The 21,540-nt window shown below is 31.7% G+C and overlaps 1 protein-coding gene across 4 annotated transcripts; it reads left to right on the top strand.

Annotated features, from left to right (window-relative positions):
• The first annotated feature begins 79 nt into the window (after nt 1-79).
• On the top strand, nt 80-20,216 carry LOC143080970 (uncharacterized). 4 transcript variants are annotated; one of them, XM_076257177.1, is made up of 8 exons: nt 80-161; nt 9,501-9,610; nt 12,236-12,385; nt 13,117-13,655; nt 17,169-17,264; nt 18,027-18,325; nt 18,792-18,913; nt 19,479-20,216. In XM_076257177.1, exons 2-8 carry the CDS (start codon nt 9,559-9,561, stop codon nt 20,033-20,035), a joined length of 1,815 nt encoding a protein of 604 aa, XP_076113292.1. In that variant the 5' UTR covers nt 80-161; nt 9,501-9,558; the 3' UTR covers nt 20,036-20,216. The 4 variants fall into 4 exon arrangements, with proteins under 4 accessions (XP_076113292.1, XP_076113293.1, XP_076113294.1 ...); XM_076257178.1 differs by lacking the exon at nt 80-161 and adding an exon at nt 8,690-8,711; XM_076257179.1 differs by lacking the exons at nt 80-161; nt 9,501-9,610 and adding an exon at nt 12,021-12,042.
• The last annotated feature ends 1,324 nt before the right edge of the window (nt 20,217-21,540 follow it).

Genomic DNA, 21,540 nt, shown 5'->3' with positions numbered 1-21,540 from the left:
TAATATAAAAATATTCTTTCATGAATTGATTTGTTCAATTACGTCTTCTGAAAAAAATACGACAATTCGGTTTAGCGATAAGCTGCTGCTGATAATTAATTTTTGGGAGCCACAAGAAAATTATCCAATGAACTGAACTTGAACTGTATAGTTTTAATCAGGTAAAATATACGACAATCGCTTAAATGAGATTTAAACAAAAAATTTCATTATATTTTATTTCATAATCATGCATGAAAGTAAACATCAGTATGCACATGATGCATGGTATGGTATTTTTTTCCTGTGAACATGATATCTTAGATCACTTTCAAATATATATATATATACTTTATGTGCACTTTCCCATTAATTGATTATGTCACAATGATCATCTGGTTGTTTCATTGTAAGAAAAGACTGTCCAATGGTTTCCGTTACGAGATTGACAACAGGTCAACTGGTGTAATTCATTGTCATTGCTGAAAAATTAAGTCATTAAAGTTAAACATGTTAAAATAATGTCACTTCTTCTTCTTCTTCTTCTTCTTCTTCCAATACATTGCAGTCCTCTAGTTGAGTATTATCGCACTATTGCCCATGCAGGGTGTGACAACAAAGGTGCAAGAAAATATTTACAGGTGCAAGTTAAAAACAGTCTGATGGTGCGATTAAGGGATACTGCAGCTCAGTACCCCCTGCTTGAAAGCATCTAGTGAGGTACTGTCCACCAAAGGTTGTGGGAGGCTGTTCCATATCCTTATGCTGTCTGGGAAGAAGGAATGCCTGTAAGTTGAAGTTCTGGCATACGATACGAGAAATCGTGTTGTGTGTCCTCTTGCTACGGATGATGTAGTGTGTAGCTCTTGCGTTGGTATTGCTACGAGGCCATTTACTATCCTGTACATCATTACTGCTTTGCAGTTGGCCCTCCTCTCGGCTAGTGGTTGCCACTGTAGAGTTTTTAACATTGATGTTACACTGCTGGTTTGTTGGTAGTTGTTCAATACAAGCCGGGCTGATCTTCTTTGCACACTTTCTAATTTCTGTATGTTAAGGTTGGTGAACGGGTCCCAGACTGAGCATGCATACTCAAGCAATGGTCTTACTAGCGTTGTGTACAGTACTACCTGTGACTTTATCTTATTAATGGTGGCCATAAAAAATATGTTCACCATGGTGGCCCTATATGTTCATCATCATACCCCCTGTTGCTTTTTTAATACACAAGGTATTACTCAAAAACTAGTCAAGGATAAAGGGAAATCTTGAATGCATTGAAGTGTTAAAATTATATAACTTACAGGTCAGGTGTCTCAGGTAAAATATACATGTATGTGTTTGTCAAATTTAATAACTGTGATTATTAGAAATTCAAAAATAAAATGAAACAATAAAACTAGTTGAACAAACAGCTTAATTAAAAAATAATTGTCTCCTGACTATTAGTTTTGATATTATACCTTTTAAATAATTTTTGATCAATTTAAGTTATTTTTTATATTAAGTCTATTTTTTGGTAGTGAAGAATAAATGAATCTCATTTTCAAATTTATATACTGCAAACATTTACAATGCCTGCCTTTTTCTATTGACAAGGTGTTTCTCAAATTAATTTTCTAAAATCAAAATGGTTTATTATTGTAGATAGACTGATCTTAACATATGATTAATATTGTCTTTAGGACTTACGCTAAATAAAATTTACACAATTCATTATTTCTTTATTGAATAAAATATTTATAAGTATTAGAAATATTCAGTACAGCAAAATTTGATAATATTTTTATTGTCATATGATATTTTAAACATGATCCATGTTTTAGAGGTTAAGCATTTCTTTTACTTTTTGTTCTTGGGTTAGAGACATTTTTTAATGAGAAGGTAAATAATTTTCAAATAGATTTATATCTCAAAGTTGTTTTGTTAATTTTACAATCAAGGAATAGGTGTTCTTCATTGACTTACAAGAGGCACAGTTTACACATTCTATCCTTTCTAGGAATTTTATATTGTCCACTATTTTCTATTTCTAAATTATGACCAAAAATTCTCTACCTTAATTGACACAATCAAGTTAACTTTACAGTTTTTATCATAAGTTATTATTTTTAGATTTTTCTTTAAATTCATTTTTTATTAAGGACTTTAAAAGTCTTAATTCATTCAAGTCACTGCAATTATTGACTTTATCTAAAAGGCCTAGGTTGATTGAAATATACTTTGTAAATGTATACCAAGAATATGTATCATGCCAGTCCAGCACTATCGACAATATAATACACTGAAAAAAAATGATTTAATTAATAGACCATTAAAGTGTCACCATCTTTAGAAGTGCACTTTATTTTTTCTGGAGACAAATTTTTAAAGAAATTAACCAAACTGAAGATAACATACTTAATAAGTTTCAAGACAATTTCTTTAAATAATTTCTTTTCATAAGATTCACTTGATTCAGATATATAAGAAAATTTTTCATTATGATTAGCGTTTTTAATGAACATTTATCAAAATTTTATGATAACTAGGTGGACATTTGGAAAATAAGTCTTTTCGATGATTGTTTGTGCACAACTCTTGTTTTGAGATTTGAAGAAAATTTAGATAAACAAAATTAGTTTTTTCCTAAACCATATAATGGTACTTGTAGTTTTCCTGAATAATATTAGATGTTATCAAAATCTATTGTAAAAGGATTGATATTGAATCATCTTATTTTGTTAAGAAACCAGATAGTTTAATTACTTTCATTTTTTTTATTTAAAATATCACTTGCATGATTATTAGTTATTATTAATAGTAATAACTCATTTAATAATGTTAACAAACAATTGAATACAATGTACATCATGTACATTTATATAAACCTTTTATTTAAAAAACAATTATTAAAAGTCTGTTTATCATGTTTATTTCAAATGCTAGTCAATAACTTTGGCTTTGACTTTTTGACATTTCGACTCAAGATTCTTACTAAGAAGAAATTAAAAGAATAAGAAACAAAACAAACAAAAATGAAAAAAAAACAACAATTAAAAAATAAAAAATTTAAATAACATTAACGACAAAAAATAATAATAAATTAACAGAGTAAAACAATACTTTATTCTACATTTTCAAAAAAAGGTGAAATGTCAATTTTAAAAGAAACCCAAGTTACCTGTACAGGTAAATTTTAATGAAACATACCAGCTGAAAACTTCAACCCTGATTGATTTTAACAGGTAACATAATTAGATAAAAAATCTGCCCATGATTTATGACCCCCAATAAATGGCCAACATCTCAAGATTGAATACCCCAATAAATGTTCACCATTGGATGTTGACCATGCAAGAGGGTGGACATAACTAAGAGGAAGTCACAGGCTGTACTGTAGCATACAGCTTTTGTTTGTTGGGGACAGTGCTGAAGATTTCTTTGGATGAAGGCCCTGGATGAATTAGCCTTTTTAGCTATACTCTCTATGTGGGTGTTCCAATTAATAGTTTTGTGGATTGTGACGCCTAGATATTTTGCTGAGTCAACCAGTTCTAAATGAATGTTGTAGCTTGTTAGATGTGGTTTGCGCTTGTTGGTAACGCGTAGCAGTTGGCATTTGCTGGGATGGAATTCCATTTGCCAATCAGATTCCCATCTGAGCAAGTTGTTCATGTCTTCTTGTAGTAACTGCGAGTCTGCATCATTTTGGATCCTTCTGTACAGTACGCAGTCATCAGCAAATAGACGGACTGTTGATGACTGAACATAGTCTGGTAGGTCGTTGATGAATAGAAGGAACATGAGTGGTCCAAGTATGCTCCCCTGTGGTACCCCTGATTGGACTGGTGCAGTGTGAGATGTTTTACCATCCACAACGACTCTCTGATTTCTGGAGCTTAGGAAGTCCCTGATCCATTGGAGTGTTGGCCCGCTTATACCATAGTACTCTGCTTTGTACAAAAGTCTCTCGTGAGGGACTTTATCGAATGCCTTGGAAAAATCAAGCAAGATAAGGTCAATTTGTTCACCGAGATCTATGTTTTTAGCCAGGTCCTGTATTGTAACCTAAGCCATGTAAGTACAAATGTACTTTCAGACCTTCTGGCAATCTTCAGGCAACGATTAATAATCCTTGAAACACTACCGGTGGTAAGGTTCATTACAGTCAGGGTACAAAGTCTGTCACATCACTTTGCCTGACCATCAAAAGTAATATCTAGCCACCCTGTTCAGGTTTTTGGAATACGATTACTTTCAAGCAATCTGTAGACTTATACCATTGGCTCAGGGCCATGCCCTCACGTCAACCGTTTTATTCTAAACATTAAGGAAAATCTCATATTCTCATGATTGTCTTGCTTTAAAAGGTAAAAACAAACAAAGGGATTGAACTTAAACAACTTTCCTATAATGTTCTTTTCATAATCTTCATGTTTGATATTTCCCTTGACTTATATGCGTGTTTTTAACTACACGGAAAATCAGAATTCAGCAGTATTTATATTTAGTGTTTTTATAAATTTAGAAACACATCAGAGGGAATTCCCCAGTTTTGATAAAAATGAGAGAGTTCTCTGAATTCGATCATCTATTTCTGTCATATTAGAACTGAAGTGGAGTATTTCTTACATGTATATGTCACGTTATGAAACTGATATTTGATATTGTACTTCCATAAAGAAATAGAGGGTTTGTTTAGGTACATGTACATTTTGTAATTATGTGCATGCATATAGTTTTCTTGACTTCAAGGGGTATTAGATTGAATGGTTGCTCTGGATTCCCCATTCAATTGATTAATTTAAAACTCATGTACATTTTGTTGTATGTCTGCTATTGAGGGTTATTGTTGTTGCATAATTTTAAATTATATGCATCATTTAAATTAAAATAAATGTAGTCCACATCGTACAGGTGTAACTACAACACCCCTTCAGGTGAAATGGAGTCTTCCATATTATCGTTTCGAGTTGTCTTCCTTTCGCAGTAACTTCCATCAATTCTGAATCAACAATCAAAATACAATACAACACATCGAGTGTGTACGGAAAGGAGTAATGACCACTGACCCAAAGGAAATTAAATATTTAAAGAGTTAGGAATGGGGTTCCTCCTAGAATTAACTCACAGGAAAATAGGTGATAAGATACGAAGTGAAACACCTTCTCTCACTCTGAGTCTCAGTGACTGCTGTGGTAAGTAAACTTGGAATTGATAGTACAAAAATAAAATACAATAAGTACATTGTTCATACACTTGTATCTGGGATTGGATATTTTGTAACTATTCATATTACGTAAATTACATTTTACATGTGCAGTTGAATAGGGCTCTTCACGGTTAGTTCGGCCATATTGGATAGGGGGCAGATTTTCATAATGGAGGTAAAAAAAGTGTGAAAATACAGGAAAACAGCATTAAAACAGAGCAGTTGCTTGGAAACACATATAGGAATTCCCATACTTTCATACTATTTCCACCTCTTTCTAAAAAATCTGCCGGTGCCCCCTATCCAATATGGCCGAACTTACCACGAAGAGCCCTATTAGTTTTGAAAATAATATTATCCAGCCTGCTACATGTATACATGTGTCAATGAAAACAATGGCAATCGTATCCCTCAGAGCAATCTGCTCTTTGATAAAAATTTACCAAGTCCATGAAATAAAATTTTCATTTAAAAGAAAAGAAATTCAAAGATATTTACCATATCATTCATATTTACAGTTTATTGCATGTTATAATTTTCTTAAATAGACATCTATTTATCATGAAATTGAGAATAGAAATGGGGAATGTGTCAAAGAGACAGCAACCCGACCATAGAGCAGAAAACAGCTGGAGGCCACCAATGGGTTTTATTATGTTTATCACTTCTGTTACCATGGTTACTGGAGAGCATGCATCATTCAACAAATCATTCTAAATTAAGTAAGATAAGTTAATTACTTCATTAGAAAAGGAAAAAGGTTGCCTTAAATTAGTAAATGTTAAATTTATCGCATTAAAATGTCAAATTCAGACTTCGTGAAAATTTGATTTGACTTGTCAGTCATGGGACTGACAAAACAAGATTTTGCGTTTATCCTTCAAAATTTTTGCTGGTACTTCAAAATCTGTCAGTTTTATCCTAAAATAAAATAATAACATATTTTATCAAATAAATTAGTTCATATTCTCATCACAACCACAGGCAAATTTATAACAATGACAGACCAGTTCTGGTCTAATGGTTGTTCGAATTGAAAGTCATCTTCATTGTCCATTTCATCATCTGAATCATTTCTCAGTTGTGACAGTTATTGTTGGTTTCATCAGAAGGTCCCACTAAAATCTATAATTTGTAAATACTTGACAGAACTAGATTTATTATTTGGTTTCATACAACCTTACTGAGTGATTTACAGATGAATTTTTACATTGGAATAACACTTTCGACATATTCATGATATTACCATGATTACCATTAAAGTTTTGTGCAGATCAGAATTATTATAAGTTTCTGCCCTTGTCATGTGTTTGTGAATTATGGATATTATGTGGAAAATGGATAACTTCCATGATCTTTCTAATCCTTCTGTATCTTTCCTCTCTCTCTATACCAAGAAGACATAACAATGATAAATGACATAAAACAAGTTATCAATATTTATCATGTTTATGTATAAACTTCTTGAGGTAAGTTATAATAAAAAGTTAAAACAAAAATTTACTTAAATGTGGAATTCAAGCCTATCAAGGTCTGATTTAATAGAAGGAGGAAATTTCCAGTCATAGATTTAACCCAATTTTGATATCAAATATTGTAATTGAAAAATGTTTATTGTTATTTTCTTAACAAACATTACTATAAAAACCAAATTTATCCTTATTACATGCATTGACATGTATTAAGATCTTTGAAGTATTGTACTTTTGTTTTTATTATATGTCGCAAAAAGATTTCCGGTTGTATATTGGTATCACGTCGTCATCATCAGTGTCGTCCGAAGACGGATGGTTTCTTCAGATAATAACTTAAAAGGAAGCACAATACAAAGATTTTTTCACTCCCAATCAGACAACTTTAAACTGATGGAATTCATTTCATCCTTCTTTATATGAATTTAGCGTCTTTGTTCTTCATAGCATCCCAAAATATTTTATAGATTCTTGTACAACACAGCTTGACCTCCAAAACCATGTCTCAGATTTCCAAAAACATCAATAGAACAAATTTTATACCCAATTGAATTTAATGATCTTCTATGAATTGATGTTTCAAACTTCATTGAAGATTTATGAGAGAATGACATACAATGGGACAAATCTGAGACACGGTTTTGGAGGTCAAACTGTGTTGTTTAATTTTGGACCCTTTGGACCATAATGTAGACCAATTTGAAAACATGACCAAATATTTTAAAAGAATCTGAATACATGGTTAGATTTGGCATATCAAAGAACCCCAATGATTCATTTTTTGATGAAATCAAACAAAGTTTAATTTTGGACCCTTTTGGCCCCTAATTCCTAAACTGTTGGGACCAAAACTCCCAAAATCAGTCCCAACCTGCCTTTTGTGGTCATAAACCTTGTGTTAAAATTTCATAGATTTCTCTATTTACTTATACAAAAGTTATTATGCAAAAACCAAGAAAAGTGCATATTTGGGACCTTTTTTTGGCCCCTAATTCTTAAACTGTTGGGACCAAAACTCCCAAATTCAGTCCCAACCTTCCTTTTGTGGTCATAAACCTTGTGTTATAATTTCAGAGATTTCTGTTTACTTATACTAAAGTTAGAGTGCGAAAACCAAATGTCTTCGGACGACGATGCCAACGTCATACCAATATACAACCAAAAAAATTTCAATTTTTGCGGTCATATAAAAATAGACTGTTGATCTAAATCTATGATAAATTCTTCAGCAATTTCAGCTGAAAATAAAAAATAAATTGATATCAAACTTGAGGAAATGGGACAATTATAGGAAAAATTGCTACTTTGACTTCTCTAAAAAGGTATTTAATCTAAAGATAAAAGCTGTATGATCATTGATGATCCTGATGATTAAAACCTGATAATTAGATTATGTTAATTGTAACATATTAAAATTGATTTAGGATCACCTGTAGATACATCAGTAATTGTATGAGAAACACCTGTATTTATTGATTTATTTATATATGGATGTTGACTTTCATACATAAAGGTAAGGTTATCAGGCTAATAATATTGATACATTTATATTGACCTTGTAAACGGAACTCAAAACGTCCATTTGTCATGTTTGGATTTAAAATAATTTAAATGAAAATGGCTAAATTTTGATAATCAGTAAATATCAGGTATTCTCTATCTTTTAGTTGTATTAAGGTAGGATTGAAGGTACAGGGGCGGATGCAGGAATATTCGAAAGGGGGGGTGCTAACCCAGGTAACCCAGGGCAAAGGGGGGGTGCAAAACATATGTCCCGATACAAATGCATTGATCGGCAAAAATAAAGGGGGGGGGTGCGCACCCCCGGAACCCCCCCCCCCTGGATCCGCCAGTGAGGTAGATTCACATCATCAACAATCAAAGGTGGCCTTCATATTATTATTTGAAATTTTGATATAGAACATGTGAAATTTGAATATTTAATCCCAATTTTATTTTCAAAATGATACCAACGCCTTGAAATCTCATAGTAATTCAAATGTATCGGTCTTTCATTTTGTAGAAAAAATTGGATGATAAAAATTCCTTGAAGATGACTCTTGAAAGTAAATACATCAGCTTGTAAGTTCTATTCTGGTCATCTGCAGATATTGTACATGTATGTTAAGTGAACTTGATTTAATGGAATTTTTCAGGCTAGCCAAAATTGAGTAGATATTTAACATGTCCAATGTACATTTCTCCATGATAGAATTGGTAATAATCATGATAGAATTGGTCATAATCATGATAGAATTGGTCATTATAAAGAACAAGGAGAGCATGATCTCTTATATATATTAAATTGATCATATCATATGGACTTTCTGATTCCACAGTGACATCATATTTGTTGCAGTCTTTTTCAATGCATTTCCATGTAAAGTAAGAAAGTACACTCTCTTGTCTAATGGTTCATTGTCATTCTCAGCTGTCTATCAATCTTTTAATTATTTCTCAAGATGAAGTGTTTTTTACTGGGTAAAAATGTCAGAGATCATCCAGGATAGTATAGATATTTGTTTAGGGGCCAGCTGAAGGACGCCTCTTTGCATTGAAGACCTTTTGGCATGATTGGTAACCTTCTGCTCTTGTCTGTTCTATGGTTGGGTTGTTGTCTCTTTGACACATTTCCCATTTCTATTCTCAATTTTAGTTCAATGTTATTATGTACGACTTTGGAATTGACTCCTATAAATATTTTCTGTTGCATGTAGCCATTTGATCATGTTGATGTTACAACAGGTTGTTAATTTAGAAATGAATTATTGATCCAGTATTCTATTTGTAATCCTGTGAAATATGATTACAATAAATGACAACTCTAATTAAGTGAAAAATTAAATTACTTTCAGTGAATTACTCAGATAACATGATGATTAATTGAGGGAGAGTGCTTCATTGATTGTGACCATGTCAGAGAAACTTCAGAATATATCCATCAGCTCACAGCATAGCTCTAAAGGTAAGGAGTAAACACTTAGATAACATGATGATTAATTGAGGGAGAGTGCTTCGTTGATAGTGACCATGTCAGAGAAACTTTTGAAAAGAAGATGCATAATACATGTAGTTGCCGATGAGTCAGCTCTTCACAAGAGACAAAATGACAAAGAAATTAAAAACTATAGGTCACTGAATGGCATCAACATTGAGGTAAGTCCATGTGGCTTGATATTGACTCCATCATGTCCAAGTACACAACAGCCCGGGTGGATTTTGCTTTTTCCACCAGCCCACCCGTGCCCACCCCAGCTATAATCTCTTTTTTTGTAAAAATAGTGATTACAATTGCTTATCTGCTTTTTTCAATTGACTGTTTTTGCCAGTCTTTTAATTAAACAAAAGAAATTGCATGCCCACTCCTATGGGTGGGCAGAGTGGACATGCTAGAAATTTTGCCCACCCGGTGTCCACTCCCACTGTAAAAGGGTTGGACAAAGCAAAATCCACCCGAGCTGTAGTGTTTGTCGTTAATGTCATGTCATGGGGCTTTTTAAATGTGACCTTTCAGTATGGGTTTGCTCATTGTTGATGGCCTAAAGATGCTTACATCCATGTCATTTGGACTCAAGTGGATCAAATAGCCATCTCATTGGCAATCATACCATATCTTATTTTATTTTAGATAAACCCATTCTCCCCCCCCCCCCTTTTTGAATCCATACATGTTTGTCTTTGATAGGCTTTTTAAAACATTAGAAGGTAGTAATTATGAGACTATCCTTGGTGAAGTTGGAAATGCTGCTTTTATTGCACCATACATTCAGAGGACATTATACATACAAAAAAAATACTTTCACTTAAAATGTTTATGAATACATTAACCAAGTTTTGAATTTGTTTGTCTTGTTTTAATAATGTAGTATTATGGTACTTGAAAGCAGTAAAAGGACTTTTACTTTAGACTGAAGTGTCTATAAATATGTCACATGTCCTGTGTTAAGTCACTGTGCATGATTTACTATTGTATTTCACAATTTAATAGAATTACTCAAGTTAAAGTAATGTATGTCACATTTTTTTTATAAAATTCTCAGATTTTGTAATGTTAAGACATATGTTCAAGACTTACATAATGAATGATATCAAGGTCAAGGTCATAGTAATAAGTCATCAATATAATGACATGGCTATTTACTGTTAATATTTTGGCAAATAATTGTGTAAATACTACTCTTTTAATGCACTGTCTAGTAGCATTTATTTCATTTCATCATAAAATCTTTATATAAGTCTAGCGGGACGGCTGCAGTGCAGGCGATTTGGTGTCATGATATCACAGTAGCATGGGTTCGAATCCCGGCAAGGGAAGAACCAAAAATTTGCGAAAGCAAATTTACAGATCTAACATTGTTGGGTTGATGTTTAGACGAGTTGTATATACATTATGTACACAGCCATGTATCACCATCATTGATGGCGATCCGATGGATACATCTGTTGTAGAGTTGTCACTGACTCAGACATACTTATAAATATAATTATTTTCTGTGACTGTATATTACATTAATTTGTAGGATCCTTTACTATAGATAATTTAGCTGATCTGTAACAATAACATCTTCATGCCTTATATATCATGTACTGCAGTACGCCGCTAGATTAAAACTGACGAGGAAAGGTAACACACGACCAGCGAAAGCTCTTTTTATGAGAGCCCAGGTGGTCGTGTGGTCTAGCGGGACGGCTGCAGTGCAGGCGATTTGGTGTCACGATATCACAGTAGCATGGGTTCGAATCCCGGCGAGGGAAGAACCAAAAATTTGCGAAAGCAAATTTACAGATCTAACATTGTTGGGTTGATGTTTAGACGAGTTGTATATATATAATATATATATATCTAGAATACAACTCCTCTTATCATCTTCAAAACAACACCACTGAATGCAAAATTATTTACTTTTAGGTATTTAGATCTTATTGTACTTAGTTTTCATTTGCTTTATTTTCATTAAATTGAGACATCTATTCAAAATAGACAGTTGAGCTAACAAGCTTTAAATGTCTGGTACTATTTACATCATTGCACAGTTTACATTCCAAATATGTAACTGAACATCATAACAAAAGTTAAATTAAAACATCAAAATAAACATGATGCTGATGAGACTAGTTTGATCTAACTAAAGGTTAAATTATTCTGATCCTAGTATATTTAGTCAACATAAATTATTGTAGGTCATCATTAATATGACATTTATACGACCATCGTCCTCATTGGATTCATGTAAAATTAGACAATTATCTGCCCTTAGGGCTGTAGGTGTGATGACCAAGATCACAAAATTATATACAAATCAGTTAAACTAATTGACAAATTATGTTGTTCTAATTGAATGTGTGTTCAGTTTAGGAATTGATATAGTTGGATATAAGTTTTACAGGAAATGTACTGTATGTGTAAATATCTTTTCAATGAATTTTATTATTCAATAAAATACCAGGTAATTTTACAAGCTAATATTTTACAATGATAGCTTCAAACCAAATGATCATATTGCTAGACACAAAGGTTTAAAATCATAATTATTATACATAACCCTCAGTCTTAATTTATCAGCCTCAATATAAATGTATTATTTTTTAGATGAACCCTACAATAGAATGGAGGAAGAGTTGACCTGTCCAGTATGTTTAGAACTATATGCTGACCCTTTAATGTTACCATGTTCTCACAGTCTCTGTAAGAAATGTTTAGAGGATATTATACAATCCAGAGTCAAATCAGGACAGGAAGGTACACAATTCTAAATGACATAACCTTTTTTTCCTTTACATTTGATGTTTTTTTTACAGAAACATACTTGTGACGTCACCTTGTTTCGTTGCCATGCCAAGACAATAACATTATTTCGGGGAATTTTCGTATTTTGAAATTTTACCACGAAAAATGAATTGAAATAGACTGATTTGTTTATTTTGCTGAAGAGATAATTATATTGTATTTGAATCTTGGCCTATGTAAACTGTGGGTTTTGATGTCTAAAATTGAGAATACCTGGTAGTATAATTAAGTTAGGAGTAACGAGGAACAGTCGGTTTTGTATATTTATGCACTATAAGTAGATATACTATCATTATACTGGTTGACGATAATAGGTCGTCATATTAGAATCCTATTTTTAAAAGTCATCACTTAGATACGAGAGAACTGATCTAAACTGTCCACACTTACATGTATAGTAATCTACTTGCAAAGATCTGACTATGCCTTGATTAACTTAACATTTTTGAGTACCTTTTTGTGATCTATTGGTTTTGAGCTAAATGATACATGCCTTCATACATTTAAAAAAAAGAAATTTCATTGGCTGATGTAAAAATGATCGAAAGAGAAAGAAGAAGAAATCTTAATAAGCTAGGCTTCAACATGATGAACACAAGATTTGTATTTTCATAGATACAATAAGGGATGGATTTCATCCATTATGTATTTAAACTGTTATTGTATATATATATATATTTCAGGATTAGATTGTCCCTCATGTCGGAAAAAACATCAGGTGTCTAAAGAACAACTAACCAACTTGCCTAAAAATCTTGCCCTGGAAAATATTGTGTTCCGTTTTCAAGAAATCCAAAGTGCTAGTCTATCACAGTTTAAGAGCAACAGTCTATCACTGAACTCGTCCCTAGGGAGTCAATCGTCAGATAGAGATAGCCCTGTATTCGCAGAGGATGTTAATGAACTCTGTGGTCTGTGTGATGGGAAGTCGCCAAATAAAGCAACATGGTTCTGTGAACAGTGTTCTGTCTTATATTGTGAGAGATGTTTAGAGAAATTCCATCCTCGCCGAGGAACTTTATGTCACCATCGTATACGTAAACCAAGTCACATGGAAGGTGAATCTAAGCCAGCATTCTGTGAGGATCATACCACTGAACAAGCCACTGTGTTCTGTGATCAATGTAAAGTCTTAGTGTGCCATTTATGTTTATGTGATGGTCTAGGGAAACATACTGGACACAAAGTATTGGCTAGAGAATCTGCATGTCAACAGGTCAAGGTAAGATAAGCCAAGACACTGTGTTCTGTGATCAATGTAAAGTCTTAGTGTGCCATCTATGTTTATGTGATGGTTTAGGGAAACATACTGGACACAAAGTATTGGCTAGAGAGTCAGCATGTCAACAGGTCAAGGTAAGATAAGCCAAGCCACTGTCTTCTGTGATCAATGTAAAGTCTTAGTGTGCCATCTATGTTTATGTGTCAATGGTCTAGGGAAACATACTGCCTTATTACTGGACACAAAGTATTGGCTAGAGAGTCTGCATGTCAACAGGTCAAGGTAAATTATGGTCATTCTAACTACCATATCTTCTTTTAGTCCTGTTTTTCACACTTGCTTAAAGCAAGTTAAATTTAGAGAGCATTAATTAAAGCTAAATCTACATTTTGAAAAATGTAAACATAGCTTTTTTGTAATTCTTAAATTTGACATTTTTGTCAACCAATACTTTCATGACTTTTATTAAACATGTTACAGTGAGTTGACTGTTAGTGTTGCTCTCCACCATTTGCAACTCATTCAAAATTTTGACCAAATTGCAATTTGTTTTATTAAACCAAATTGTTCAACTGGTCAGAATATTGAACAAATTGTTCAGTCAAAATGTGAAAGTGCAAGGTGATAAAATAAAATATACTTACAATCCTATAAGACTTTAACTCCACTTAACAGTCAGGATCCTACTTCGTCAAAATTATCTCCCCATTACGCCAGTTCATTTTCACAATCGTAAAAATGGAAGCCATTGTAGCGATGACGCGCTACCAATTTTGCTCTTGGAAACCGATAAATTTATCCACATTGCACCAATACGATCCTTATATGTCAGTTATATTTTAAAAGACAAATGTATCAACTAGCTAATGAGCATCAGTTAATGATATTGTCTGCATTGATTCAACTTAAAACTATTGTCTGATCGGTTGTTAGGTGGAATTTTCGAAAAATCATAAACATTTAAAAAAATCTAATTAAATATTTCGTGGAAGGGCAGACTAGATTTTTTTAGTGGTTGAAGACTATAAACCCTAATTATCACACACAAAAAATTAGAATTTTTCGAAGATATGCATTTTCATCATCCAACTTGTAAGACTGTCGTCAAGTACTTTCAGTAAAAAAATAGCTATTCGAACACACCTTCCCTGTTTTTGTGACTCATTAGATAGGTATTTCACTTGACCCATATATTTCATCTTTTAGTACTGTTATTTTTTTGTGTTATAAAGTCAACCTGTAGCTTTAATATATAAAAATGATAGAATCTGAAGCGAGACGATGTATGAAATATTCTTACTTTGAACGATATCAAGACAAAATACTCAACTCAAACACGTCCTAACATAAAAAGGTGCACTCGATTTTCTCTTTTCGATACAATTGTTACCTATTTTTTGGAATTTTTTCTTCAGTCACATAATGGAAGGGCAGACACGAAAATTACTGAACTAATAGATTGATATCTTTTCCGTCCGTGGTAATTTTTTCAAAAAAATCGGAGGTTATGCATTTTTGTCATCCAACTTGAAAGATACCCATGTCGTCGACTTGATATCTAATTGTTCTGCTTAACTATGTACTAGATAAATTGAAAACTTATGCAAATGGTGTTTTTGAAATAAAACACCTCGTAATTGAGAAGAAAATTGCAGTTTTGTTTGTTTCTATTAACTTTTTAAAAATTTGTCACTATAGTAAACAATACAGTAAACATTTATCGCCTTCTCTAATAGAGAGCTTCGATTCTTTTGTTCTATGTCAACCTGGTTTCTGACTGTTTAATGATGTTGTGACAAAATTTGTTTATCAGTTTGTATAGTTATATTATATTCATTTCCATGCTGAAGGGGAACTGTTTATTTTGAATTGCTATTAAATTGTCCAAACTAAGCTTTCATATAGTTTTTCTTTCTAAAAGTATTCTATATTTATAAGAATCAGATATCTTTTTAAATAAAACATCATATATTCAGTAAAATATGTGTGAAATAACAATATGCTATTGATAAGTTTTCAGGGGAGATAACCTAAAATATTATTCTTTTGAATAAAGACTTTTTGAAAGAAAAGTTATTATCTCCCCCATGGAAACTTCCTACAAACATATATTGCAATTTTACACATATTTTACTGAATATGAAATGTTTTAATTCACATAATGTCTGATTCTTATAAATATAGAATACTTTTAGAAAGAAAAACTATATGAAAGCTTAGTTTGGACAATTTAATAGCAATTCAAAATAAACAGTTCCCCTTCAGCATGGAAATGAATATAATATAACTATACAAACTGATAAACTAATTTTGTCACAACATCAATAAAGTGGAGTTAAAGTCTTATAGGATTGTAAGTATGTTTTATTTTATCACCTTGCACTTTCATGACTTGGCTGTGGTTTTCTACAGCAGTTGGTTCAAATTTCTGACCAGTTGAACAATTTGATTTTATAAAACAAATTGCAATTTGGTCAAAATTTTGAATGAGTTGCAATTGATGGAAAGCAACACTAACAGTCAACTCACTGTAAATAAAAACAGAAAGTATTATCTTGGAGAAAAAAATCTGGTTAGATTAATGGCCAGATATATATATGTATATATATATATATGTATGATATGGTTCAGCTAGCTTTCACTGTAAATGATTTCTGTAATTAAGACTGATATTATCATATTTATTACAAAATTTTCTGTTATATATGCATATTAGACAAGTTCATGAAGTTTGATAAGCAAGAATCTAAAAATATATTTTTTCTCTGATTTTCACCTGTATAAATTTGACATGTATAATGTTAGACATATGATTTGAAAGTGATAGAAAATTTGTCATCTGTATGCCCCATGGTGAAATGTACAATTTTTTATATGCTTTTACAATGTAATGTTACTTGTAAATATAGCTTGTTGTGATACAAAAGACAGCTTATATCTCTATCATTAATATGCTTTTACCATGTTTACAAATATCTCTCCCAAGCTGTATTTAAAAGAACACATTTTCAAAGACATAAATCTGCATACCTTTTAATAATTCATGTAAGGACAATTTTATTGCTGTATGCATTTTGCGAATGCAATAATTCAGATTTTCAGAACCATTTAGAATTAGGACCCTGCTGTATTACATGGAATAGTTTTATAACTCCTTTCGTCAGAGAAACAATAATTTATTAAATCTTCTTAACAGTGTCACATTTCATTATTATTTACTTATTTTGAGATATATATATGTTCTTTTAAAAATCAGAAAAATAAAAATTATGTTACCAGGGTGGTTTTTGCATTCCAAACATAAGTAAATACATTTTTGTACTTACATTATGATCGAAATTTTATAAAACGTATACCAAATTAGTTTTTTGAACAAATTGTTAATAAGTATGAAAATGTGATATAAAGCAATCAACATTGATCAATGCATCGTGTTCTGTTAACACATATTCTAGTTTTTTCAACCCGAAATATTGTTAGAGACTAATTTTATAACAATCTGATATTTTGTAGGAGACAGTTGAGTCAACAAAGAAATCTTTAGAATCCATGTCTACTGTAGTACAGGATCAAAGTCAGAAGATGGAAGATTTAGGTGAAGAATTAGAGGTAAAAAAATTGGTTTTATTTCAATGGCTGTTTCTCTTATGGTTGAGGTCATTTTCTTGCATGAATAGATATTTCTTGTATCACACTGCATGGAATGTGATATGGAAAAGAGTGATACGAAAATCTGCATTAATTTGATTGGTTAATTCTGCATCACAAGACCATGTTATGGCATCTTCATTAATTATTCGTTTTGTCAATGATAACTTTTAAGGGAATTAAGGCAATGTACATTTTGTCCAGGGATTACTTTAAGTAATATACACTCCCACATTTCCCCTGACAATCCTCTTTTTGGTCAAATTTATTTACATTCTGAAGCATACAAAAAGTCTAAAAATGTCTAATGTTACAGTTTGACACTGGAAAAGGACATATGACGTCATACATTGTCATACTGGAATGTGCTAAAGAGTTAAGACTAGATCAAATTTCTTGGATTTTTTTATTTTACTCATGGAGAGTGTTGTGAATATTTTATATTGCTTTATATCAACAGCTGTCATTATTTATTTTAAATGATAATAATAAACAAGTCTTCAGCTAGTTTATAATTATATTGAAATTAAATAATTTGAGTTGATATCAAGCGATATCCTATTCTCACTTGTCAGGCTTGTTATGAAACCTATAAATATCTATGATATTTTCAACATAAATAAAATAATCTAAATTTCTACAAAATTCTGATAAAAGGGTAAGAATTGGATTTTATTTAAGTTTTATTTGATCTTAAATTGACTTTTTCCTAATCATTTTCAGGATGTTCATCGCCAAGCATGTCAGAAAGTAGAGAATCAGTACCGCAGGTTATTAGAGGACACAACCTCTGCATTACGTCAACAAAAACAGGCTCTCATCCAATCACTGACTTCTGCCAAATCAAAATCTGTATCTCAGCTGCACAATCATCTGGATGTTAACAGTAAAACTTCTAAACAAGTAGAAGATCTGTTGGAGTCTTGTAAGAAGATTCTAGATGAAGATCATACGAAAGGTTTACTTAGTCGAGCAACTGAAATACCTCCATTAACAGAACAAACTCAGGAAATTGAAGATTGGTAAGGCATTATTCTTAATTTAGTCAGGATTTTTCTAAAAGAAAAAGTGTCAACAGAATAGGGTTTGACGGTCCAAAATATATTATGAATAAAAGGGAATGTTAAGATATGTACTTTACTGAGGCAGCAACACATATAACTAAGTAGAAAAACCAGATATTTAGAGGTCAACATAAGATCTTCAATAATTAAGGGTCTTTCATGTATAAATTGCATACATTGTCGTTAAGGGTAAATAGTGAATTTAAGTTGACTTTCACAGTTAGCACTTTCTGGAAAACAAAACCTACATGTTGATGGATATAAAAAGTTATAAGCAGATATGTGTTAAAAGTCCAAAGACTAAAAAAATCTTATTTCACAGTTAGCACTTTCTGGAAAACAAAACCTACATGTTGATGGATATAAAAAGTTATAAGCAGATATGTGTTAAAAGTCCAAAGACTAAAAAAATCTTATTTCACAGTTTACAGAAATCCAGGACTCATTATTGTGAATTAGTTAGAAGCTGTTCCATACAACAAGATTTAAAAAGGGCTGTGACAAAGTTTAGAAGTGCTTCAATGTCTTGTCTACAGACAATGGCTAGTAAGTATATTATAGGTCTTATATTTATCTGTTTGATTATAAATGAATGAGACCTATAAGTGTGAAATTGAAATGGATCACTACATCTTTTTATTATTCAACACACAATGATAAAATCAACAATTGAGATTATCTCCCTTTTTTCAATTCATAAGCAGAATTAAATATATTAATCAATCCATCGTGTATGAGGAAGGATCTGTTTAGCATATTGTTGAATCCACTTGTTTTAATGGACAAAAGCTTTTAATTTACAAAAAACAGCATGAAAAGGTAACAAACAAAAATAAACCCAAAAGAAATAAATAGATACAATCACTTGCTTCTCAATGTGGTTTGACAATTTATGTTTTAATTGTTGTGATAAGTTATTTGTATTTTTATGAAAATGGTTGATATCAATAAATAGTAAAATTTATTTTTAAGAAGATATCCCTATATTTATTGAAAGGAAAAGAAATTAATTGTTCTTTCAAAATTATTAAATTATAGATAGTATTGAATTTGAAATGAAGCATATAGCATCGCACTTAAAATGAAATAAATATCTTATCTGTAATTTCAGCTGATGAACCTGGTAAATGTCAAAGCATAATACCTCTCATTAAGTCCCCGTCGTCTGCTGGGAAGGAGGCTCCTCGTGTACAGAACAAATGTTTGACAACATGGGGATTTAATTCTACAAGCTTTACAGCAGAATCTCTGGATTCTAACTCACTCTGGTCTGTGACTATAGAGAAGAATTCCAGTCATGTTGGAGATACCAAATCTGGATATTTGTTTGGAGTAGGGATAGCATCAGATCAATTAGGGAACAAAGAACTTGTTGGAATGAATGGGAAATCTTATGGAATAGCTTGTTCCAATGGGAATCTTGTTTACTGCCACAACAGCAAGATAGAACAGTTGATGCCATTGGATGGATTACCACTGTCAATCACAGTCTGTGTTACAAATGACCAATCAGAAAGTGTGATACTGTCATTTACAATTACAAATTCTAGTTGGGGTGATACACTGAGCTGTAAGAAAGTGTTAATGGATTTCATACATGGAGACCCTATATATCCTGTATTTACAGTCAGTCAGAGAGTTAAAATGCAATTCCCAACACATGTATAATGATGACAATGAAATATCTCAAAATGTGTTGTCTATGACAAACAAATCATTGTCATTATTTCTGCCATGTCTGTCCATTCATTGTTTGTCTTGATTTTGTAAAGTTCAGTACAGAAAAACAAATGGTATTTCACAACTGTTATCTTTTATAAAACAACATTGATTAAAAAATCTTATCCAGCATTAATTTCATTTAAAGCATATCACTGTCATAAAAAGAAATCAGATTTGTATTTTAACTCTTTTTTTTTCAAGTCTTGATTCTTTAAATGCTGCAATTTTCCATAATACTATAAGATTCCAAATGATCGGTAATGAAATGATTACAATCTTACGAATGAAGATCTGAAATTTTTTCTCATTTCACTTTCATCAAAATACACTTTTTAAGAACACATGATGTACAGACATGACCAATGAAGATAGCTCCAAGTACACATGTACATGTATATGATTTCAGATGAACATAGCTCCAAGTACACATGTACATGTATATGATTTCAGATGAACATAGCTCCAAGTACACATGTACATGTATATGATTTCAGATGAACATAGCTCCAAGTACACATGTACATGTATATGATTTCAGATGAACATAGCTCCAAGTACACATGTACATGTATATGATTTCAGATGAACATAGCTCCAAGTACACATGTACATGTATATGATTTCAGATGAACATAGCTCCAAGTACACATGTACATGTATATGATTTCTCGTTATCATCTGAAACAAGGGATGAAAAATTAGTGTATTACAAAATAAGGAATGAAATGATCGGTTTATTTAAAAATTTCAATAAAGCTATATAAGTATCCATGCAAATTTTTCCATCCTATTTATTTAAGTTGTAGATATGATAAAATAAGATGTATTAGGATTTAGATGAAGGTTAAGTTTAGGTATTATAACTTCAAAACTCCAAAAGAATAAAATGTGCAATGATCAAACCTAATCATAATTATAGGGCAATATTTTTAACTTTTGTATGATTTTATGAACCATCAGTATATTAGTAGAACATCATCATTCATATCACAGTTGTAAGGATGTATCTAGTCCATATAATATGTCTCATGGTCACATTGTTATAATATTCATTTGTTAAATACAATATTGTTATATTTGTTTAAGGTTAAGGTTCTTTTTGGTGTGCCCTTAAAGTGTGCAAGTGTATTCACATCAACCAACATTCCTTGTTCTGTTAAACATGATAAAATTTGTTGTGTAAAAAATTTTTTTATGAATATATTATCATTCCCTGGAAAATAAACGTCTGTAAATTGATATTTTAAAATTCAAACCCTTATTTTGATGATGTAAGGTTAAAGTTTAGTTTTACAATACTTTGTGTCTCTATTTAAATTGATTTAAGGCTTCATTTGATGTTGTTTCCAAACAAAGGTCAACTTGACCTATATCTAGGCCTATTCAGCTCATGTTTTGTTTGATTTCCTTTCCTAGTTGTTACCCATTGATTATATAACTTGGTGTTAGGA

The sequence above is a fragment of the Mytilus galloprovincialis genome, chromosome 6 (assembly GCF_965363235.1).
Source record: "Mytilus galloprovincialis chromosome 6, xbMytGall1.hap1.1, whole genome shotgun sequence".
Taxonomy (NCBI): domain Eukaryota; kingdom Metazoa; phylum Mollusca; class Bivalvia; order Mytilida; family Mytilidae; genus Mytilus; species Mytilus galloprovincialis.
Note: the sequence above shows the minus strand (reverse complement) of the source record. Positions and strands in the feature narration are given on the sequence as shown.